General features: G+C 58.1%; 1 protein-coding gene across 1 annotated transcript in view; it reads left to right on the top strand.

Moving 5' to 3' along the window:
• The window catches only part of LOC112117217 (capping protein, Arp2/3 and myosin-I linker protein 2-like), a 104,800-nt gene that overhangs the window by 57,420 nt on the left and 28,454 nt on the right, over nt 1-18,926 (top strand). Inside the window, 7 exon segments of the mRNA XM_029912032.1 lie at nt 3,153-3,221; nt 5,919-6,012; nt 6,104-6,199; nt 7,105-7,233; nt 10,736-10,849; nt 13,458-13,633; nt 18,201-18,288. Coding sequence (XP_029767892.1) covers nt 3,153-3,221; nt 5,919-6,012; nt 6,104-6,199; nt 7,105-7,233; nt 10,736-10,849; nt 13,458-13,633; nt 18,201-18,288 — 766 coding nt within the window.

The raw sequence follows: 18,926 nt of genomic DNA on the forward strand, positions 1-18,926 counted from the left end.
TGCAGGGCCCCAGGGCTCCAAATCTCCTGTCCAGTGGCGCTGGGAGGGGAGGAAGTGCCTTCACCCAGCAGTGGGGCAGAGATGGGGAGCCTCCTCGATCCGGCGCAGGACCCGTTATCTCATTGCATTCATTGCTGCATTTCTTCTCTGAGGAGAGAGAATTGCAAACCTCTCTGGCTGGTCACGTTCCCCAGGCCCCGCAGAGCAACGTGGGAACGAGGCAGCTTAATAACCGGCGTCGCTAGCCACGGCGCGAGGCTGGGACTGCTGATCCCTAGCTAGCCGCCAATAGTTCTGGGTGCCCAGTTCTCCGGCATGCAGCTCACTAGCTGCGCCTCCCGGGCCTCTGCCCCCCTCGCCCGGCACTGGCTGACAGACGTCCTTGGCCGAAGCAATAGCAGCGGTGTCCTGAGCTGTATATCTCAGCCTCAGAGGGGTGGAGCTGGGAGACAATAGGGCCTGCAGGCAGGTGGTGGGAGGGGCTAGGTGGCCCGTGGAGAGCCATTTCCCCTCCAGAGGATTCTGGGATTAGCCACCTGGCGTTCGGCAGCAGAGTTATCTCCCCCGGGGAGCAGGGTCACCTCTCCCTGCTGTTGCAAGGTGAAGTTTGCACATCAAAACAAGGCAAACATGGGCCTGGTGGGTCTCTCTGAGCTCATGTGCAGCGTTCTACGTAGGGTGACCAGACAGCAAATGTGAAAAATCGGGACGGGGGTGGGGGGTAATAGGAGCCTATATAAGAAAAAGACCCAAAAATCGGGACTGTCCCTATAAAATCGGGACATCTGGTCACCCTAGTTCTACGTCACTTTGGCAGGACCTGTCTCATGGCCGGCATGGCCATGTCTGCCGGCCTCGGGTTAGCCCGGCCCCAAGAACGGCTGACAAAACCTCTCCTGGCTGAATCTGCACCGTTGGCGAGGGAAGGGAAAGTCACAGCTCCATCTGTTCAGATCCTTCCCGAGAAGGAAACTCCTCTGGGGTGCCTGGGGGGGTTACAGGGAAAAGATCCCTCTTCATCCCGAGATGTTCGCCCCCGCGCTCGGAAATCTGCATTGGGAGGCTGTAGCCAGCCCACAGCTAGGGCTCGTCCATTCGCAAACTGGCAGCACGAGAACTCCGTGGGGTTTAATTCACACCTGTCACTTCAGGCTCTGTGTGGGTGCGCGCTGATTGCAGTTTTTCTGTTTCCATTTTGCTCAAGGCAGTGAAAAATCCCAGTCTCTCAGCCCTGTTCTTTAACCCTCTGCTGCCTGGAGCTTACCCACTGTAGTATTGCCAAAGACCTGCCAAAATCAGGGGTCAGGGCCCCAGAATCACGAGATTGGCTTTAAAATCATGAGATTTTGAACTCATGGGTTTGGTTTCTTTGGCTCCTGGAGTCTGGGCTTGTAGGTGGCATGCAGGCCACATTTTCATGCTTTTCTCCACAACCACCAACGCTAGAGACTTTAAAAAAAATGTATTTTTAATGCAAGGCGAGATTCTCGATGTAATCCCATGACTCCAGGAGCTGGGGGCTTTAAGAAAGAAACCAAAGCTCACAAGACTCATGATGCATCCCAAGAATTGGGGACGCTGCTCTTGTGCGATTTGGGCTCTCTTCTCTGCAGTGGGAGATTGGTGAAGCTAACGACCCCAGGCCAGGGGCACATGCCAGCTGAAGGGTCAGAGCTTTCAAATGGCCGCAACCTGAGTTTGGCTTCAGCCCTTGTGCAGTGCGGCTCATCCGGCCTGTGATACAGTCCCCTGCCTACTGCTTGTAGCTGAGCAGCGGGAATCGCCGCAGAGTCTGCCGCAGGGCAGGCCCCTCCAGTGTGGTGAGTGATCACACCAGAGCCCAGTGGGGTCGCCTCTTGGGGACGTGCTGTACGGCCAGCTGCAGCAGCTGCCTGGCTCTCCAAGCCCTTGGTGAGCTCGCGCTGTGCTGCTGGCACGACAGAGAAGATGCATGTTGCCCCTCCCCACTTCGCACTCTCCTGCCTGGCAGGGCAGCGGTGGTGGTTTCGCTGCAGCATCCCTTGCTCCCTGTGTGCACTGTCCTTTTACAGCCTCTGCGGGCGACCGGTAGTGGTTCTCGCTGGAAACGGACACGGCAGCCACGCGCTGTGGAGCAAAGAGATTTCACTGAGACCCCGCTCAGTGCCCTGCAGCCTGCAAAGTCCCTGAATGTGTTGGGCTGCTCCATTTCCCAGAATCACCCCGCTTTTCATTTTGGAGGCACTGGGATACTGCAGGGAGGGGCCGGATAAGTCCCCAGAGAGATTTGCCAAAGAGATGGGCTGGATGGTTCAGCCAGCCCAATAACACCATTCTAAACCCCAGCCAAAACCCTGCTCCCAGCCCCCCAAAACTTGGGGGCAGTTCAGGTCTTTAGTGTCCCTCGTGCTGGAGAAGAGACAGGCTTGTGCTCTGTATAAGGAGAATTCTTCATTGACTCTGCCAGCCCCTGGAGTTCTCTAGCTCCCAGACTAACAGCCTACGGGCCATACAGGATCTCCTTAAATCCTGGCCTGGATTTAGCATCTCAGGAAGGGGCTGCTCATTACACTAGAGCAGTGGTTCTCAACCAGGGGTATGTGTACCCCTGGGGTTATGCAAAGGTCGTCCAGCGGGTACAGCAACTCATCTAGATATTTGCCTAGTTTGACAACTGGCTACATAAAAAGCACTAGCGAAGTCAGTACAAACTACAATTTCATACAATGGCTTGTTTATACTGCTCTGTGTACTATACACTGAACTGTAAGTACAGTATTTGTATTTATAGTTCTATGGTAACGAGGAGAAAGTCAGCGATTTGTCAGTACTACTGTGCCTTGACCCTTCTGTATGTTTATATCTGATTGTGTAAGCAAGGAGTTTTTAAGTGAGGTGAAACTTGAGGGTACACAAGACAAATCAACCTCCTGAAGAGGGTATATGGTCTGGAAAGGTTGAGAGCCACTGGGCTAGAGGATCTGACCTAATCTGTGCAGTGAGCCCCTCTCTCTGGAGTGGGCTGAGCCAATCCCCTGCTGAACGTTGGAGAACTTTGTATCTGGAGTGCAACCTCCTGGCTCGGACAAATCTGTGCTTCTAATATGCTGAAAGCACGTGCCTTGTGAGGGGGAATTGTTCATTGGGGTTCACCCTCTTTCTTCTCTTCCCAGGACAGTAATTTGGGACAGAAACAACACCACGGCCCATGGATTCCTTGATGTTGCCCGTGCTTTGGAAAGGTAGGGGCGCTGTAAAGCATGTGCTTTAACTCCTCAGTGACATGCAGGTTTCATTGCTAGTGGGGAGTTCTGTGTTGGGACCTGGGATCGTTCACGGAAGGGATTCCCACTAGCCCCTAACCTTGTGAAACTAGACAGGTGATATTGACAGAACACAGCAGGGTCTAAGTCAGATGCCAGGAGACAGAGCGCAGGTGGGGTCGCCCTGGGATGAGGGTCTGCCTGTTGGCAGTGGGGACAGGCTGTGTCGAGTGTGTTGCTTCTGGCGAGCGAGGTGCTGGCTGTGGTGAAGTGAAGCCTTGTTAATTGCATGTGGGGAGAGGGTGGGCAGGCAGCTGGCTGGATGCAGGGGGAAATGGAGATGCGCAAGGTGCTGTAGCTAGAAGGCAGGCCTGGGAAGGGCCTGTGTAACTGTGTGCTATGCCCCACCCTTCTCTACCACCTTGCAGCCACAGATCTCAGAGAGCTGCTTGACCATTAATGAGCTAAGCTTAACCCCCCCCCTCCCCCCCCCCCCCCCGTGGCAGACAGGATGATCTGCTGAGAGCCCGAGCTCCAGCCCCAGCTGGAACGGCTAAATGGCTATTTTTAGCGCCAGAGTGCAAGCATGAATCTGTAGGGCTGTACTCTGAGACTGGCAGCCAGGGGGTTTGGGTAGTGTAAACGTATCCGTGTGGACCTGCTGCTGCGCATTAGATGCTCTGTAGTGCACTTTGATCTGCCTCGCTTTGAAATGGGCATAGATTAAAGTGCACTAGGACACTGTTCGTGCGAGGCAGCGTGGTTTGCACTGACAGCTAGTGTGCGACAGGCTAGCACGTGGTGGATTTACCTGCCAGCTTGCCGTGAACTAAGTGTTCGTGCGGACAAACCCCGAGGTGCTAGTGACGGTGGGGTGCCTCTATCTTTAGATTCCCCAAGATGAGAAGGGTCTAATTCGCTGCCCTAAAAGGTGGGGCCCTTCAGTGTCACAAGCTGGGCACCCAGAATCACGAGTCACTTGTGAGAATGTGGGCTGTACCGGATGAGGCCTGCAGTCTTGTGCTCCATGGCTTACGGTGTCAGTAATGCCTGGCTCTGACACAGCGCGTTTCATCAGTAGCTCTCCCAGCAGCCCTGTGGGCCAGGGCACTATTATCCCCATTGCACAGATGGGGAACTGGGGGCTCAGTGACTTGCCAAGTCTGTGGTGAGCAGGGACCCTCCATCTCCCAGGGCTTCGGCTAGTGCCCTACCCACTGGACCAGCCTTCCTGCAAACAATACTGCTGCCCGCACACAGCAAGACAGTGAGGCGCCGCCAAAGCTTTACAAAAACAATGCCCCACTTAGACCTTGAAAGGATTTCTTCTCCCACCGAGCACTTCGGTTGTGGTGCAGCGCAGGGAAATGATAACACATTGGAGAGCGGGGAGGAGGCGAGATCATACAGGTGCTGGGAATCTGAAGTTATCTGACCTTTCTCCTTTGGATTTCTCTGCCTGTTACAGTGGGTTTCAACCTTATTCATTTACTTCCCCCTAAAAAATTTGGAATGGAGGTGCAGACCCCTCTGGAAATGTTAGACGTAGTCTGCGGACCCCTAGGTTGAAAACCACTGCTCTATTACAGTGAATGGCACACCACTGCTCTATTACAGTGAATGGAGATGGGGCAGAAGGTGGATGAGAACTTTGGATCCAGGCTTGGATCAGAATTCTGTGACCCTAAACCATCTATAACCCGAACGCCACACACGCCGTCTCACGGCTTCACAGCATAATGTAGCTGGTGCAGCCAATCGCAGTCGCTCTTTTACATGGGGGAAAGTCAGACATAGCCTGGCTTTGCTTCACTTTCCATTTCTGAGCACTGTGTCTGTGCAGCAGAAAGCTGGCAGCATCGTGGGGATTTAGGAGAGAGCGGGTCTCGCAGCCGGAGGAGACTCGGGGGTTGTGCCTGGCTCCACCACTGTGTGAATTCGGGTGTGGCGCTGCCCCTCAGATCTCGTCCTGCGAGGTGGGATAAGAATTACACTCCGTGGTGAAGATGCTATTCCTGGACTCAGGAGAGCCAGGTTCAGTTTCTGGCGCTCCCACATGCTTCCTGTGAGACCTTTGGCAAATCACTGAACCGTCCCCCTCCCAGTCCAGTCTGCCAATAACTTTCTCCCTGCAGGGATGACTAGAAGCTAAACTCCTTGTTGGGAGGGTGGCCATGTGGGTGCCGAGGCCGGTCAAACGGGCAAGCCCCTCGGGAGGGAGAAGGCCAGGTGCTATAGGAGTGCAGCGTGTCCTTGTTATTTACCCAGGCAATTCTGCAAGACTTTTGAACCAAGTCGGTTTGTTTTCCAGGGGCAAAGTTCACCCTGCTTGGGGCTGCAGCTGCAAGGGGCACAAATGGAGCCATTTTGGGTTGGCAGGGAAACCTCTCCGCCTCTAGTATTGGCCCTTCAGGCTGAAGGTTGCCAAGTGACCTGTAGGTGTCTGCGAAGGTGCTGAGGGCTCTCTGCCCACTGGGGGATGAATGCAGCAATGACCCCTGTCCCCTGTGGGTGGGAGGGTAGCGCAAGGTGTCGTGGGGACGCGGTGGGCTCAGAATGGTCGGGGGCGGGTGCCAGACGGACCCATCCCAGCTCCGTTCTCATTGTGGAGCTGGGGGAAGCCCAGCTGAGTCCAGGTTGTTCCAGGGATGCTAACTCCAGCCGTGTCACCCCCAGGAATTACACCCTGCGGTCCATGCCATTGCCAATGAGCGACGTGACTCAGGCTTATCGGAGCAATCCGGAGAAGACGGAGGAGGCTGTCCACAAGGTAGATCTCTGGGGCTGGCAGGGGGTGGGGACTGGGCCTTCCAGCCCAGCCTCCAACTCTTCCCGCTAACTGGGCCTCTTGCCTGCTGCAGATGCAGTCTTTTCTGGCGAGGAATCAGATGCGGCGGACGCTGCCTAAGCAAACGTTCCGGCTGCAGCAGGGAATCGTCACCAGCTCCTCGGAACAGGTCAGAAGGATGCCGGGCCAGTCACACCTGCCTGCTTCGCTGTAAGGGGCCGGCCAGAGGGTGCGGGCCTTGCCAGCCCAGGCAATGAGCCTCCAGTCCAGTACCTGTCTGTGCACTGGACATCTGTCCACACGCAGGGCCCGCTGGAAGCCCATGGCTGTGGTGGGAAGGTTCCCCATGGGCTCCAGCGTGCTTTAGACGCTCTGTGCACATATTCTTGCAGTCCCTGCCCCTGCTCGTCAGGGGTTCCTCTTGCACGGCAGGGCGAATGCTGTCCCTGCATGCCACCCATCCTCGCGGCGGTACTGAGCACACTCCCCGCTGCGGGCTCGCCTGGCCAGGGGAGAGGCAGGGACGGGGGTGGGAGGAGGAGGATCGCTGCAGGGTAGTGCGGGGAAAGCGGGCCTGGGAGGTGGCACTAAGGAGGGGTGGGGGAAGAAGGCAGACGGGGCTCTGAGGAAGATCGGCGAAGGAGAAGAGCGGCCCGTTGGGAAAGATGGAGGGAAGAGAGCCAGGCTGAGGCTGGGTGAGGCAGGAAGCAGGGGAGAGCCTGGAGAAGCCAGACCGGAGGAGGGACAGCATGGGGGATGGAAGGGTCCCGCCGCTGATTCTGAGCTCGCTTCGTGCCCATATGCTGGGGTCCCGGCTTGTCTGATCCCGGTTGGAGGGTTCATAGGCTGTCCCGCTCAGGCTCTCGGCGTGCACCGCACACTAACAAAGGACCACTCCCAGCCCCGATGGAGAAACTGAGGCACAGAGGGGTTAACTGGCCTTGCCAAAGTCACAGAGCTGGGGACAGTCTGGGTCTGCTCCCGCCCAGCCCTGTGCCCTGCCACCAAGGCTGGCTTTCCTTGGGACCTGCGGGCGGGCGCGAGCCGCACACTGACACGGGTACTGTGCTCTAGATGGTGAATGAGATGTGCACCAGCCTACAGAAGCATGTTGACGCCCTGAGTGCCCGTCTGGGCCGAGAGGTGGAAGCCAGTGTCCTCTGTGCAGAAGAAGCCATTCGGGAAGCAAACCTGTCCATCAGCGTGAGTCTCCAGGCTGTTCCTGCTGCTCTGTGTGTGCTGTCCTCCCGCTTCCCAGGCCCGGCCCGGCTGCCTCTTAGCCGCGTGCTGCAGCCAGGCCCAGCCGCGCTATTGTCAGGGTTTGACTGAGCTTCCACTACAAACCCAAACTGGCTCCTTGGCCCCAGTGCCACAGACAAAGGACCGTTGGGAAGTTAGCTCTGGGGCCGAGGTTGAGTCATTCTTCCAGCTACGCCAAGACGTGGACGATGGCCACCCGCAAAACAGAATTTCTCGTCTTTGGCCCCAGCCCAGAACCAGCAAGTGACTCCCCTAGCCGAGTTCTCACCCGGGGCCAAGAGATTAACTCGGATTTAAAAAGCCATTAAGCTTGTGACCAGTAACATGAGCTTGGCTTACAGCAGGTTAAAATAGGGTGGCTGCTGGAGAGCAAAACTTTCCTTTGCTTTTAAAGGGAAGGGTTACGGTTAAAGGGAAGGGTTAGGGTTAAAGGGAAGGGTTGGGTTAGGGTTAAAGGGAAGGGTTAGGGTTAAAGGGAAGGGTTAGGGTTGGGTTAGGATTAAAGGGGAGGGTTAGGGTTAAAGGGAAGGGTTAGGGTTGGTTTAGGGTTAAAGGGAAGAGTTAGGGTTGGGTTAGGGTTAGGGTTGGGTTAGGGTTAAAGGGGAGGGTTAAAGGGAAGGGTTAGGGTTAGGGTTGGGTTAGGGTTAAAGGGAAGGGTTAAAGGGAAGGATTAGGGTTAAAGGGAAGCATTTATTGGGCTTTTCCCGGGGGTGTTGAAAATGTGAATGGATCGGGGACGGGGGGCAGAGCAAAGACAGCGTGAATGATGATTGGGGGCAGTCAGACAAGCTGCTGGTAAATGAGCCCGTGGAGATGAACGTGCTCGCTACCCGTAATCAGGATGAGGAGAATTTTCTTTGCCAGATCTTAGCCTGGGCATTGAGAGTGGGGAGCAAATCAAGTTAATTGGATTCATGTATTAATGGGCGGGAGGAGCCTCATGGCTCTTGAGCCCCTGAAAGCCCCTGCCAATCTCAGTACCCCCTCCGCTGGGTCTGCTAAGGGGCCTCTTTGTGTGGGCCGGGGTGGGGGAGAGTTTGGGGACGGGGGAGGACAGATGGGGGGCAGCAGAATCCTGGCATTGTGCCCCTCCTGCCATCCATGTTCTGCTCATGAGGTGCTCTCTGTGACATGGGTGGGGGCAAGCCTCCATAGCTCTTTGGCGCAGCCCCACACTTACGGGGAGTGGCAGATCCCGAGACGCCTACAGGGGGTTGTTTGGAGGCTGGCGTTCTTCCCAGGCTCACTGGGTGGCTGGTGGCCCAGGGGGAGGGGCTGCCACAGAGAAGCTTGTGGGAGGTCGTGGGGTGCACTGGCCTCCTGACTCTCACGAGGGGCCCCACCAGCCTCCCTTCATTGGCAAGGACAGACTGGAGGCCCCAGCAAGCTTCTGATGGCTTGTCAGGAGCCTGGTGCCCTATGCAGGGGCTGCCTGCTTCCGTGTGCCCGAGGGGTCTGCAGGGACGGGGCTCCCCTCGCACGCAGGGGCTGCCTGCTTCTGGGCGCCCCCGGGATCTGCAGGGACGGGGCTCCCCTCGCACGCAGGGGCTGCCTGCTTCTGGGCGCCCCCGGGATCTGCAGGGACGGGGCTCCCGTCGCACGCAGGGGCTGCCTGCTTCTGGGCGCCCCCGGGATCTGCAGGGATGGGGCTCCCCTCATCTGCACCTCAGGAGAGCCACAGAAAGGGCCGGGGGATGCCTGGTATGTGCTGCTCCCCATGGTCGCTGTCCGGCCGCCTGCCTCCCTTCCTGCAGACCTTGTCACGTCCCTAGGGAGGGATCGCCTCTCCGGGGCTGCGCCTAAGGACAGTGCAGGCGGCTGTGCCCCACAACCCCCCCCCCCCAATGTTGAAACTACTGAAAAAACGAAGGAAATTCTCAGACAAACTTTGAAGGCTGATCTCAGCAACGGGGAGGCGAAAATCCTTGTAAGAATCTTGCCAGTAGTAAAACAAACCTCCCTCCCCGGCCAGGAAACCATCAGACTAACTGAAACCCCAACTGGGAAACTCCCATGGCCGGTGCCTTGCCTCTGCCCCCCGCGAGAGGAGTTTGTCAGGGTGGCTGCTCTGGGCCCCCGGCTCCGCAGCGGGGAGCTACCCATGCTGGTTTCCTGGGCTGGAGCATGTCAGCGCTCTCCTTCAGCTGCACGCCTTAATGCAGGGGAGAGGGGTCCTAGCTGATATGCTGGCATGTGAACTTTGCCGAGACGGCCCCACCTGAGGGGAACTGACGGGGATTGTTCCTAAGAGGGAAACCCTCCACTCTCGCTCGGAGTGAGCACAGGGGTCTGCGCAGCTCCTGTGGAAGAGCCCCAGAGGTGTCATTGGGACCTTGTTCCTTGGAGCCGGTCTCACTCCTGGATGGGCCCATGCAGCAGCATCTCCGATTCCTGCCTGCTTTACGGTCAGCCCCTTGTACCACCTGAGAAACAAGCTCTTGGGAGCCGCAGAAGAAACTCTCTGGCACAGTTCCCCCAGCGAGTCAGACCTTCCATTGCCTACAGCAGACACCGGAAGGGAGCCGGGCAGGGAATGGCCCCTGTGTTGGTTCCCACCTGTTTCAGTGGCGGTGACTGTTTTCTCTCTGCCTCTCCTGGCACTGGACCCCCTCTGCTGGGGGCTGGCACTGCCCAGGCAGGTTCTCAAACCCCAAGGGATTAATGGCTGTACTCAGTGCCCAGACGTCCCTGCAGTGGGATAAACACAAGAGGATTCTTGTTAGCTTCCGGGGGCAGGGCTCCCGTGAGACTTAATCCAAGATGATGCTGTCAACGCTGTGAAGATGCCAGAAGGGCTAAGGAGGGGATCAGCATCCCGGGAGCAATGTGGCCTGTCCTCACGCTATCTGTCAGGGGAAGAGGAGAAGGCAGCAGCCAGGAAATAAAGAGCAATCAGCAAAGAGCCGAGAGGGAGAGTCGGGGATTAAAGAGAGAGCTCAAGACACAAGAGAGGCGGGAACGTCTGGAGCGGCAGATTCAGCTCCCAGCTCGGGGTGACAAGTGGAGATTGCCTTTGACCTTGGGTAGTGCTCCGTGCTCCAGGGAGCCCCACAACCTGCAGGGGGGCATCAGGCTGCAGACAAGCAGAGCCATGGGCTGGCACAGCAGGAGGCTGGGGGGCAGGAGCGACGGGTGTTGGCAGAGCCGTGGGAAGCCCAGGGCTGGCACAGCAGGAGGCTGGGGGGCAGGAGCGACGGGTGTTGGCAGAGCTGTGGGAAGCCCACGGCTGGCACAGCAGGGCAGGATTGAAGGCATCCTCAGAGCCGTGGGGGAGGGGGAGACCCTGGCTAAGGCTTGCTTACGTGAAGTGGCAAATACCATTGCAGTGAAGGGCTAAGGGTTCAGAGGGACCGCTGCTTAATCCCTGCTGGGGAAAGCTTTCCGGGGAGGAGCGGGGGCTGTCTGTATCCGTTCACCTCTGGGATTTCTCTCTCTCCCACCGCAGCTTTTGCCGCTCCTATACGAGACGGGGAACGCCCCATACCAGAACTGCCAGCTGCAGCACAAGCTGGAATGCCTCACTGAAGCAGCCTCACAGGCCTGCAGCCGGGAGATCCAGGTAGGCGGCCGGACTGCAGGGGGTGCTGTGGTTCTTGCCGATCAGCGACGAGATGGCGCATTGGGCGACGCCACCTGCCTTGGCGTGATCTGATTCAACAGGCTGAGTAAAGCTTGTAAAGCGGTTCCTGGTGTCTCTGCTAGGCAGGAGGAGCAATCTCCCTCACTTCACCCCCTTCTCGCACCTTTTGGCCACGCAGAGGGGTGCTGAGCACCCGTCATTCACCTCCATGTCAGTGGGACCGGGCCCGTGCGCTGCTTGCTTCCCTTCTCCGGGGCGCCCTGAATTAGCCGTGCAGTCAGGGGGGTGAGGCCAGGTGTGGGTGGCACTGCCCGGCTGGCTGGCAGCAGAGTCCATTGGTCTGCCCCTGACTGGGTGCTCAGTGCTGCACGGAGGGGAGTGAGGCTGGGAGCCCAAACGGGAGCACTTGATGGTGCATTTATGGGGGCCGTCGCCCACGGCCCCTTGGGATGAAGGCTTTTAGCTCCAGGCTTTTCCTTTACTTTTCTAGCTCCCCCCAGTCTTTCTGCTGCATCGTTCTTCCTGCGCCTCCCATCGGCTGTGCAGCCGATTCCATTCGCCAGCGCTCTGGGGCTAGTGCCAGGAACTCCTGGGGGTGAATCTGAAATCATCCCACTGCCCTCTGCACAGGCGTGCGGATTTACCTGGGCTTTTCACTGGTGTAGCAGAGAGAAGAGCCTGGCCCAGAAGGGCAATTCTGGAGCTAGCCTGAAGAGGGCAGGCTCTCAGCCAGCGCTCCCTTCTGCAAGGCTGTCATGCTGTAGAGCTGGGGGAGGCAACCTATGGCACACATGCCAAAGGCGGCACGGGAGCTGATTTTCAGTGGCACTCACACTGCCCAGGTCCTGGCCACTGGTCCGGGGGTGTCACAGAGTGTGGGGGGACGCAAGGCCCTGCACCCCCGGCTTCCTGCGATTCACCATGACTCTCAGCCAGCCAGTAAAGCAGAAGGTTTATTTAGACGACAGGAACACAGTCCAAGACAGGTCTTGCAGGCACAGACAACAGGATCCCCTCCAATTAGGTGCATCTTGGGGTCCCAGGGCCCCACAGCCCCCTTGGCTGGTCAGAGCCCCGTCTGCTTCCCAGCCATTCTACCAGCCAGCTCTGACCTCTCTCCCCAGCCTTTGTTCCGTTTCCCGGGCAAAGGTGTCACCTGGCCTCTAACCCTTTCTGGGTTCTCATGTTACATGCTCAGGTATTCTCTCTCACGGCCAGTCTCCCATCCCCCAATGCAGACCGTCCTAGCCACACTCCCCTGCTTTCCCAGCCAGCACTCCCCACTCAGCATTCAAAGACCACATTAAGAACGGTCCCCGTTCATCACAGGGGGGGCTCTGCATTTGAATTTAATTTTAAATGAAGCTTCTTAAACATTTTAAAAACCTTATTTACTTTGCATACAACAATAGTTTAGTTCTATATTATAGACTTATAGAGAGAGACCTTCTACAAACGTTAACATGTATCACTGCACGCGAAACCGTCAATCAGAGTGAGTAACTGAGGACTCGGCACAGCACTTCGGAAAGGTTGCCGACCCCTGCGTAGAGCCTGTGCCTGCCCCCCCCTGCCCCAGGGCTCAGCTCTAGCTAAAAGCACTGAGAGGCGCTATGTCACAGGGGCTTACCCAGCTGGGGATCAGTCCTGTCTGCTGCCTCCGTGTCTCTTGCTTGAGATCCCCAAGAACCTCCCCTAGGCTCATGTGTCCAATAACATCCCCCTGCGGGCTGGTGTACTAACAAACACACAGACTCACCCCAGCTGGCTGCAGCTCTCCGCAGGCCCTCAGCCAGGAGAGAGTCTCTGAGCAAACTCTGGCTGCCAGTGTGTTCCCCAGCAGGCCTGGCTGTGCGGCACATGCTCCCATCACATGACCCCTGGACTGGGAGGTAGGCTGCAGTTGGCACAGGTCAGGCTGAGCTCCAGCCCGGGCTGTGACACCCTGTACATTTGACAGAGCCCTTGGCATTGAGGGAAGTGTTAGTTCCGGCCCAAATGGAACTGCTGCTGTGCAATCAAATCCACAGGGTTTTTTTTAACAACAAACCCCAAAGGGTTTGAAACAGAGGGAACAGACATTAGTTCCCTTCCCAGCCAATCAGGTTTCACTTTCTTGGGAGCTGTGATGTCATAAACCTCCTAGTTGGGGGACAACACCTGAATTTCAAACAAACAAAAAAACCTTCCATGCTGCCCTCATCCATCAGAAAGAAGGGCACAAGCTCTGTTGGTTTCCTTTGCAGGTCACCTGTAATACAGAAGTCTGGAAGGTAGAGGGTACGGGTCCAGCATGCATTGTTCTGTCTTGGACTTGCTGGGAGACCATTCAAATCATGATGGAGCATTGCATGAGGGGACATGTGGTCTCCATATTAAAAATCAGGACAGCCCACAATCCAGAACTCAGCGGCCCATGTGGCCCCCTGGCTGCTCTTGACACGTTTGCTTTAAAGGACTGGGAGGTGGAGGAATGTTTGTGTGCACTGGGGTAAGCACATAGCAGGTGCCTAGGTCATTGAACAAGCTGTGTCCTATCGAGTGATCCTCCTTCAGTGCCTCTCCTCTGCTTTGATTTATGGCTCAGGCTATTATGCAGGCCGTGCTGGATACCACCCAGAATCTGTGTCCTACCATTCTGCAGAAGAGTGGCGTTCGGGACCGGCTGGTCCACACGATCTCTGAGCGAATCATCCTTCAGGATCACCTCCACCTGAGCGCCGTCTTGGACCAGCTGGTCACCGATGTGTTCAGCAAGCTAACGTGAGTGAGACAGTCTCTAGTTTTTGTCACGTATTTGAAGTATAACCCACAAAACCAGCCAGGTCAGCCAGGCGCAGCAGCTGCTCCGCTATTGCTGGGGAGCAGCTACGGCACGTAGCCGAGATGAATTACTCCAGCTGGCACCAGGCCTTTGCGTCACTCCTATCCTAGACAGCAGCACCAGAGGAACAAGCTGATACGAGGCATTTCTGTCGTGCTGTGACTTTACACAGCGCTTTACAAACGTAGATCCGGCGCGGTCCTTGCACCGAAGAGCTTGCAGTGTAGGGGCAGGTGTACACGTACAACGCTGCATTGGCATGGCTGTGCTGCTGTAGGGCTGTAAGGAAGATGCTCTATGCCGACTGGCTCAAGGGTGCAGATTTCTCACAGCCCTGAGGGACGTAGTTATGCCAGAGTAATTCTGTAGTGTGGACCTGCCCTAAATAAGGCAAGCCAAGGCCTGGGGCAGCAAGGGTGTGGGGCCTGCTGAAGAGGCACAGGGAGAGGGCGGGGAGGAGCAGCTGGGGGGTGGGAGCAGGGCGGATGTTGGTGCATGCCCTGAAGAAGGAAAAGGAGGCAGAAGCCCAATCTCTACGCTCACGTGCATGTATAAATCCAGAGTAGCTCCCTTGTCCTAACTGGGAGCAGGATCTGCCCCCAAGGGGATCATTAAGTGAGAAAACTGGAAAGCACGTGGGGCCAGGGGACCAGAGCATAGCGGTAGAGTGGGGGAGGTGACGGGGTGAGGACAAGGAGATCAGTGTGAAAGACGTGGATTTTAATATCGATTCCCTGGATGTGCTGCCACCTCCGCTCTTCTCCGGCTGCCTGCAGCCGCCTAAATCACGCACCGGCTGAGCCTGACAACCGCTCCCGAGCACAGGGAACGTCATCAGCCAGAATAACGGGGGTGTGGGAGGCAGCTCCTGCTGCTGAGTTGTAACTAGCCGGGGCTGTTCCCCGTGGCCAGCCTGGCAGGCTGGGCAGCACAGAGTGAGGGGCAGCCCGCCGAGCTGCGGCTCTAGGACCTTCCAGCCTGTCATTGTCCGTGGGATTCCTGTCAGGCAGCTGAGCCTTACGGCCCTGCGCTTCCCAGAGCCCTGCCCGCTCTGACGCGGCCGTGTGACACGTGTCACGCAGGGACTCCCCAGGGCAAACCAGGGACACCTGGAGCAGCGACCCGGCTGGCAGGGCAAGTCGGCACTTGCGCGGGTGACGTTTCGTCACAGTTTTACATCAGCCTGGCCAAACAGTAATAGCTCAGGCCTCGGATCTGCTTGCCCGCCTTCCCCCAGGAAGAGAGGGGAGCTGGTGTTTTATTCGTCTGTCAGAAGAGCAGGGTCGCCCCGCAGTGTATGGAGATAAACCTGTCTCATAGAGCTGGAAGGGACCCTGAAGGGTCATTGAGTCCAGCCCCCTGCCTGCACTAGCAGGACCAAGTACTGATTTTGCCCCAGACTCCTAAGTGGCCCCCTCAAGGATTGAACTCTCAACCCTGGGTTTAGCAGGCCAATGCTCAAACCACTTGCTCACCACATATGTAGTGAGCAAGTCCAGTGTAGCAGGGACCCCAATGCGGCTCCCTGCCTGGGCCAGCGTTCGTTGGCCTCCACTGGGATTTGCAGCTGAAGTGACAGATGACTGCTGTGGTAGCATGTTGTATTGGGCAGGCTGCTCCCTGGCACCAGTCTCTCCCCTCTCTGCATGTCAGGGTGTGGGCCTCCTCCAGAGGCTCTGCACCGTGCGTGTGGGGCAGTCCGTGATGTAGGACTATTCCCTTCTTCGCATACCCCCCAGCCTCCTTGCCCTTGGACTAGCCCAGCCAGCACCCCGCTGGGAAGGGCCATGTGAAAGGAGGATAAATCAGAGCAGAGTTCTCAGGCCAGGGCTGCTGCTTCACGGAAACTGGGTGCGTGAATTCTGTCGGGGAGTCAGACCCCATCAGGCCCTGTGTGGCTGATAACTCACTCCCACCATAACCTTGGGGGCGTCTGTCTGCAGGGCTAAATGGCTGGGCAGCAGTTCTCAGCTGCAGTGATTGGCTCCCCAGCTCCTACAAGTAGGCCTGGCTGCCCTCTCCAGTTTGCTGTCTCTGAGCAAACGTATTTCATGTCCCCTGTGCAAACAAAATGCAGCCCCATTCCCCTCTAGCAGGTGTTCCCGGGCGTTCCCCTTATAGGATAGCTGGACCAGCCCCAGGCCTGGGCTTAGCGCTCATGCCAGCCTTTGATCTTCCTTTAAGGAACTAGGGGCTTGCTCCTGAGAGGAGCAAAGCATCTACCCCTCAGCACCCTTCAGGGTCGCATCTCAGATCCAAACAGAGAATAACAGCATCCCTCATGCGGTGGATGCAGCCTCCCAATTCAAGGGGTGCATTATACCACATCTAGCCCTGCTTCCCCCATTCCCCGGGGTGGGCAATTGCCATTGCAGCCCAGAGCAGGCAAAGCCAGTGGAATGGGCATCCCTGCCCCAGTGGTGGTAGCACAGGCTCCCTGTGCCTCCCCTCGCCCCACAGCTCCCTGCTGGCTGGACCAGAACAGCCTGGCTTGCACTTCCCTGCACTGCCCAAATCCTTACCCACCCCATGCTGGCTCAAGGCTTCCTGCCAGGCCCCCCCGTGCAGATTCTGGATCTGGGCACTCAGCCACATGCGATGCATGCATGGGAGTTCCCAGGTGAGTGCTAACCAATCGAGTGCGCTCACAATCCTCTCTCCTCGGCAATCCACACCTGTGTTTCAATAACTGCTGGAGTGGAGTCCCTGACAAAGGAGTGCAGCATCGTTGTCCCCATTTGACAGATGGGGAAACTGAGGCAGGGAGGTGCAGTCACACGGTGAGCGTGTGGCAGAGTTGAGCCTAGAACCTGGGACTTGTAGGTCCCAGTCCCCTGCTCCATGCCCTAGACCAGGCCCAGGTTAAGGCTTCAAGGTGTGTCAGTTGAAACAGCTTTTCTTAAATAAACAGGAAGTTGGTACCTTGGCACTCCCCCTGTCCCCGTGCCCCATTAGCTGCTGTAACACAACCGGCGACACTCGTACTGTGATATACACTCTATTCCTCCCCAGCGGGAATGACCTCGGACTGATGTGACAGAATGTAAATGGTCCTGCACCTAAGCTCTGGTCAGAGCTTCCAGATGGGGCTGGCCCTTGCTCTGATCTCGAATAACTTCTAGGCCTCAGTTACGGTGTCAGATTGAGACAGGCTTGACGCTGGGCCCGCAGTTCATGTTCCCTCCTTGGGTTAATTGCACGGAGGGTCTTGTGGGAGCTGCTTCCTGGGAACCCGTCCCTTCACTTTCCTGCCGTGCAGAAGGCTGAGCTGTTCCTCTGCCACAGGGCCTGGGCTGTGGGGGGTGACTCTGATTCCCCCCTTTCTGCCTGTGCCCCACTGCCTAGGAACCAAGTGCAGGCGATGTGCGGGCAGCAGCTTTGGCATGAGCAGTGTGTGTTGAGGCAAACTCTGCGTGGGTCTGCCCACTCCCTGCTGCTTGGCGGAGCGGTGCCTGGCGCCGCTTTCCCTTTGGCGGGGCAGAGAGCCCAGCTGGGGTCTGTGCTTGGGCCAGACCCTGGTCCTGTGGGTGCCTGTTGCAGGGACCACACGCCCTAGGGCTGCCTGGCAAATCCGCAAGCTGCTGGAATGGTCTGTGTCGGCTCTGCGGTTCCTGGCTCACTGTCAAACGTATTTGGGTCTGGAGAGCAGCTGTCACCCGCCACAGCCCAGCCTGAGCTTGCAGGGCCGGGCACAGCCCTGGTTTATAGGGCAGTACAAGGTCTAGTGCCCTCAGCCCCCTGGCCACCTGAGCGAGGGCAGGATGAGGCGGGGCTCTGGCCTTGTCCTTCTCCCCTCAGATTAGCCCGCAGTGCAGGGCTCCACCTTGGATGGGGTCGAAGACTTTCCTCCTCCGGCACCCCAGGGGCTCCCTCGGGGTGGTGCACCACCCCCAGCACGTCTGGGGAGCTCTGACCCTTCCCGTGGGGCTGCCCAGGCAAGGGGCTTGGAGCCCCTTGGAGTAATTAGTGCATGCAGAAGAGGCCGGTCTCGCTATCCCCATGAGCGGGAGGCCGAGGCGCGCTGGGAATCTGCGGCAGGGCTGGGGACGGATCCCAGGGCCGGTCAGGGCATTTCCTCCCCGCTCTCCTGGCTTCCTGTCCTGTGGCCTCGCCCCAGCGCCAGCCTTGCCCTCCACACTGCCTGGCAGGCTCTCTCCAGCGCCGGCTGCAGTGGCTAGAGGCTAGCTTGGCTTGTACTTCGAGGTGAGCTCTGCGGGGCAGGAGCTGTGTGTGCAGCGCCTGGTGCCACGGGACCCAGCCCACGGTTCGGGCTCCTGAGCTCTAGTGCGGTGCAGAGACTGTGTGAGAGCAGGTGGGGGCCTGGTTAGCCCTGCCTCCCGGCCTGTTCTCTTGCATCTGCCCTGGCTGCAGCACTGGCTTGCTGGGACGGGAACTGGCTGCTGTGGCCTTCCCTCTCCCCTCTCCCCTCCGCTGCTCCCAGGGCTGGGGGGCTCAGCCCCGCCGAGGGCTCCCCCCCACCGCACTAACCCCCGTCTCCTCTCGCAGCGAAATCAGGCTGTCTGTCATTGCGGCCGTGGCCAACGGGCTGATCGACGAGGTGCTGGAGGACCTGACAAGTGCTCAGTGCAGGCTGGTGAGTGGCCTTGTTTGTTGTCTCCTTCCTCCGGGGCCCTGCCTGGCAGAGAGGTGTCAGCATGAGCGCACAGCCTCTCCCTTCTGCTCCTAGTGCTGGCGGCCACACGGGGGCCCAGTTCCTGGCGTGGGCCCGGGGGTCTCAGGGTGCCCACTGTACTGGTGGGGCTAGACTGGGCTTGCCTGGCACGGGGCAGCTGAGTGCAGACTCTCCCCTGCTGCGGTCCCAGGCAGCTGCCAGGGCTAGCGCCCACAGCCATGCCAGCCTTCGAAGGGGGCAAGGCTGGAGCTCTGGCTCTTGCCTCCTCTCTGTGGTCTGCACAGGGTGAGGCAGCTGGGCCCTTCCGAGGGCCCCAGAGGCACCAGGCCTGCCTCCGACCCGAGTCACTAGGCCTGCCTCCGACCCGAGTCACCGCTCCACCACACTCCTCACCAAGGGCTCTGACTTAAAGCCACAATTAACCCCTGGCATGCCAAGGCCATGGCCTTGGGCATTGCCCAGTCTAGTGACAGGGGAGCAGCTGTTCTGAACAGGGGCTGCAGAGTTTCCACTCACTGCTTTTCTCCTGGGCCGGCTTCTCCCCCAGGCATCCCCCTCCCCAGCAGAGCAGCTGGGCTTCTTGCCCTCCCCTTGCTATG

This window comes from Terrapene carolina, unplaced genomic scaffold (genome assembly GCF_002925995.2).
Source record: "Terrapene carolina triunguis isolate 2854851 unplaced genomic scaffold, T_m_triunguis-2.0 Scaffold167, whole genome shotgun sequence".
NCBI lineage: Eukaryota > Metazoa > Chordata > Testudines > Emydidae > Terrapene > Terrapene triunguis.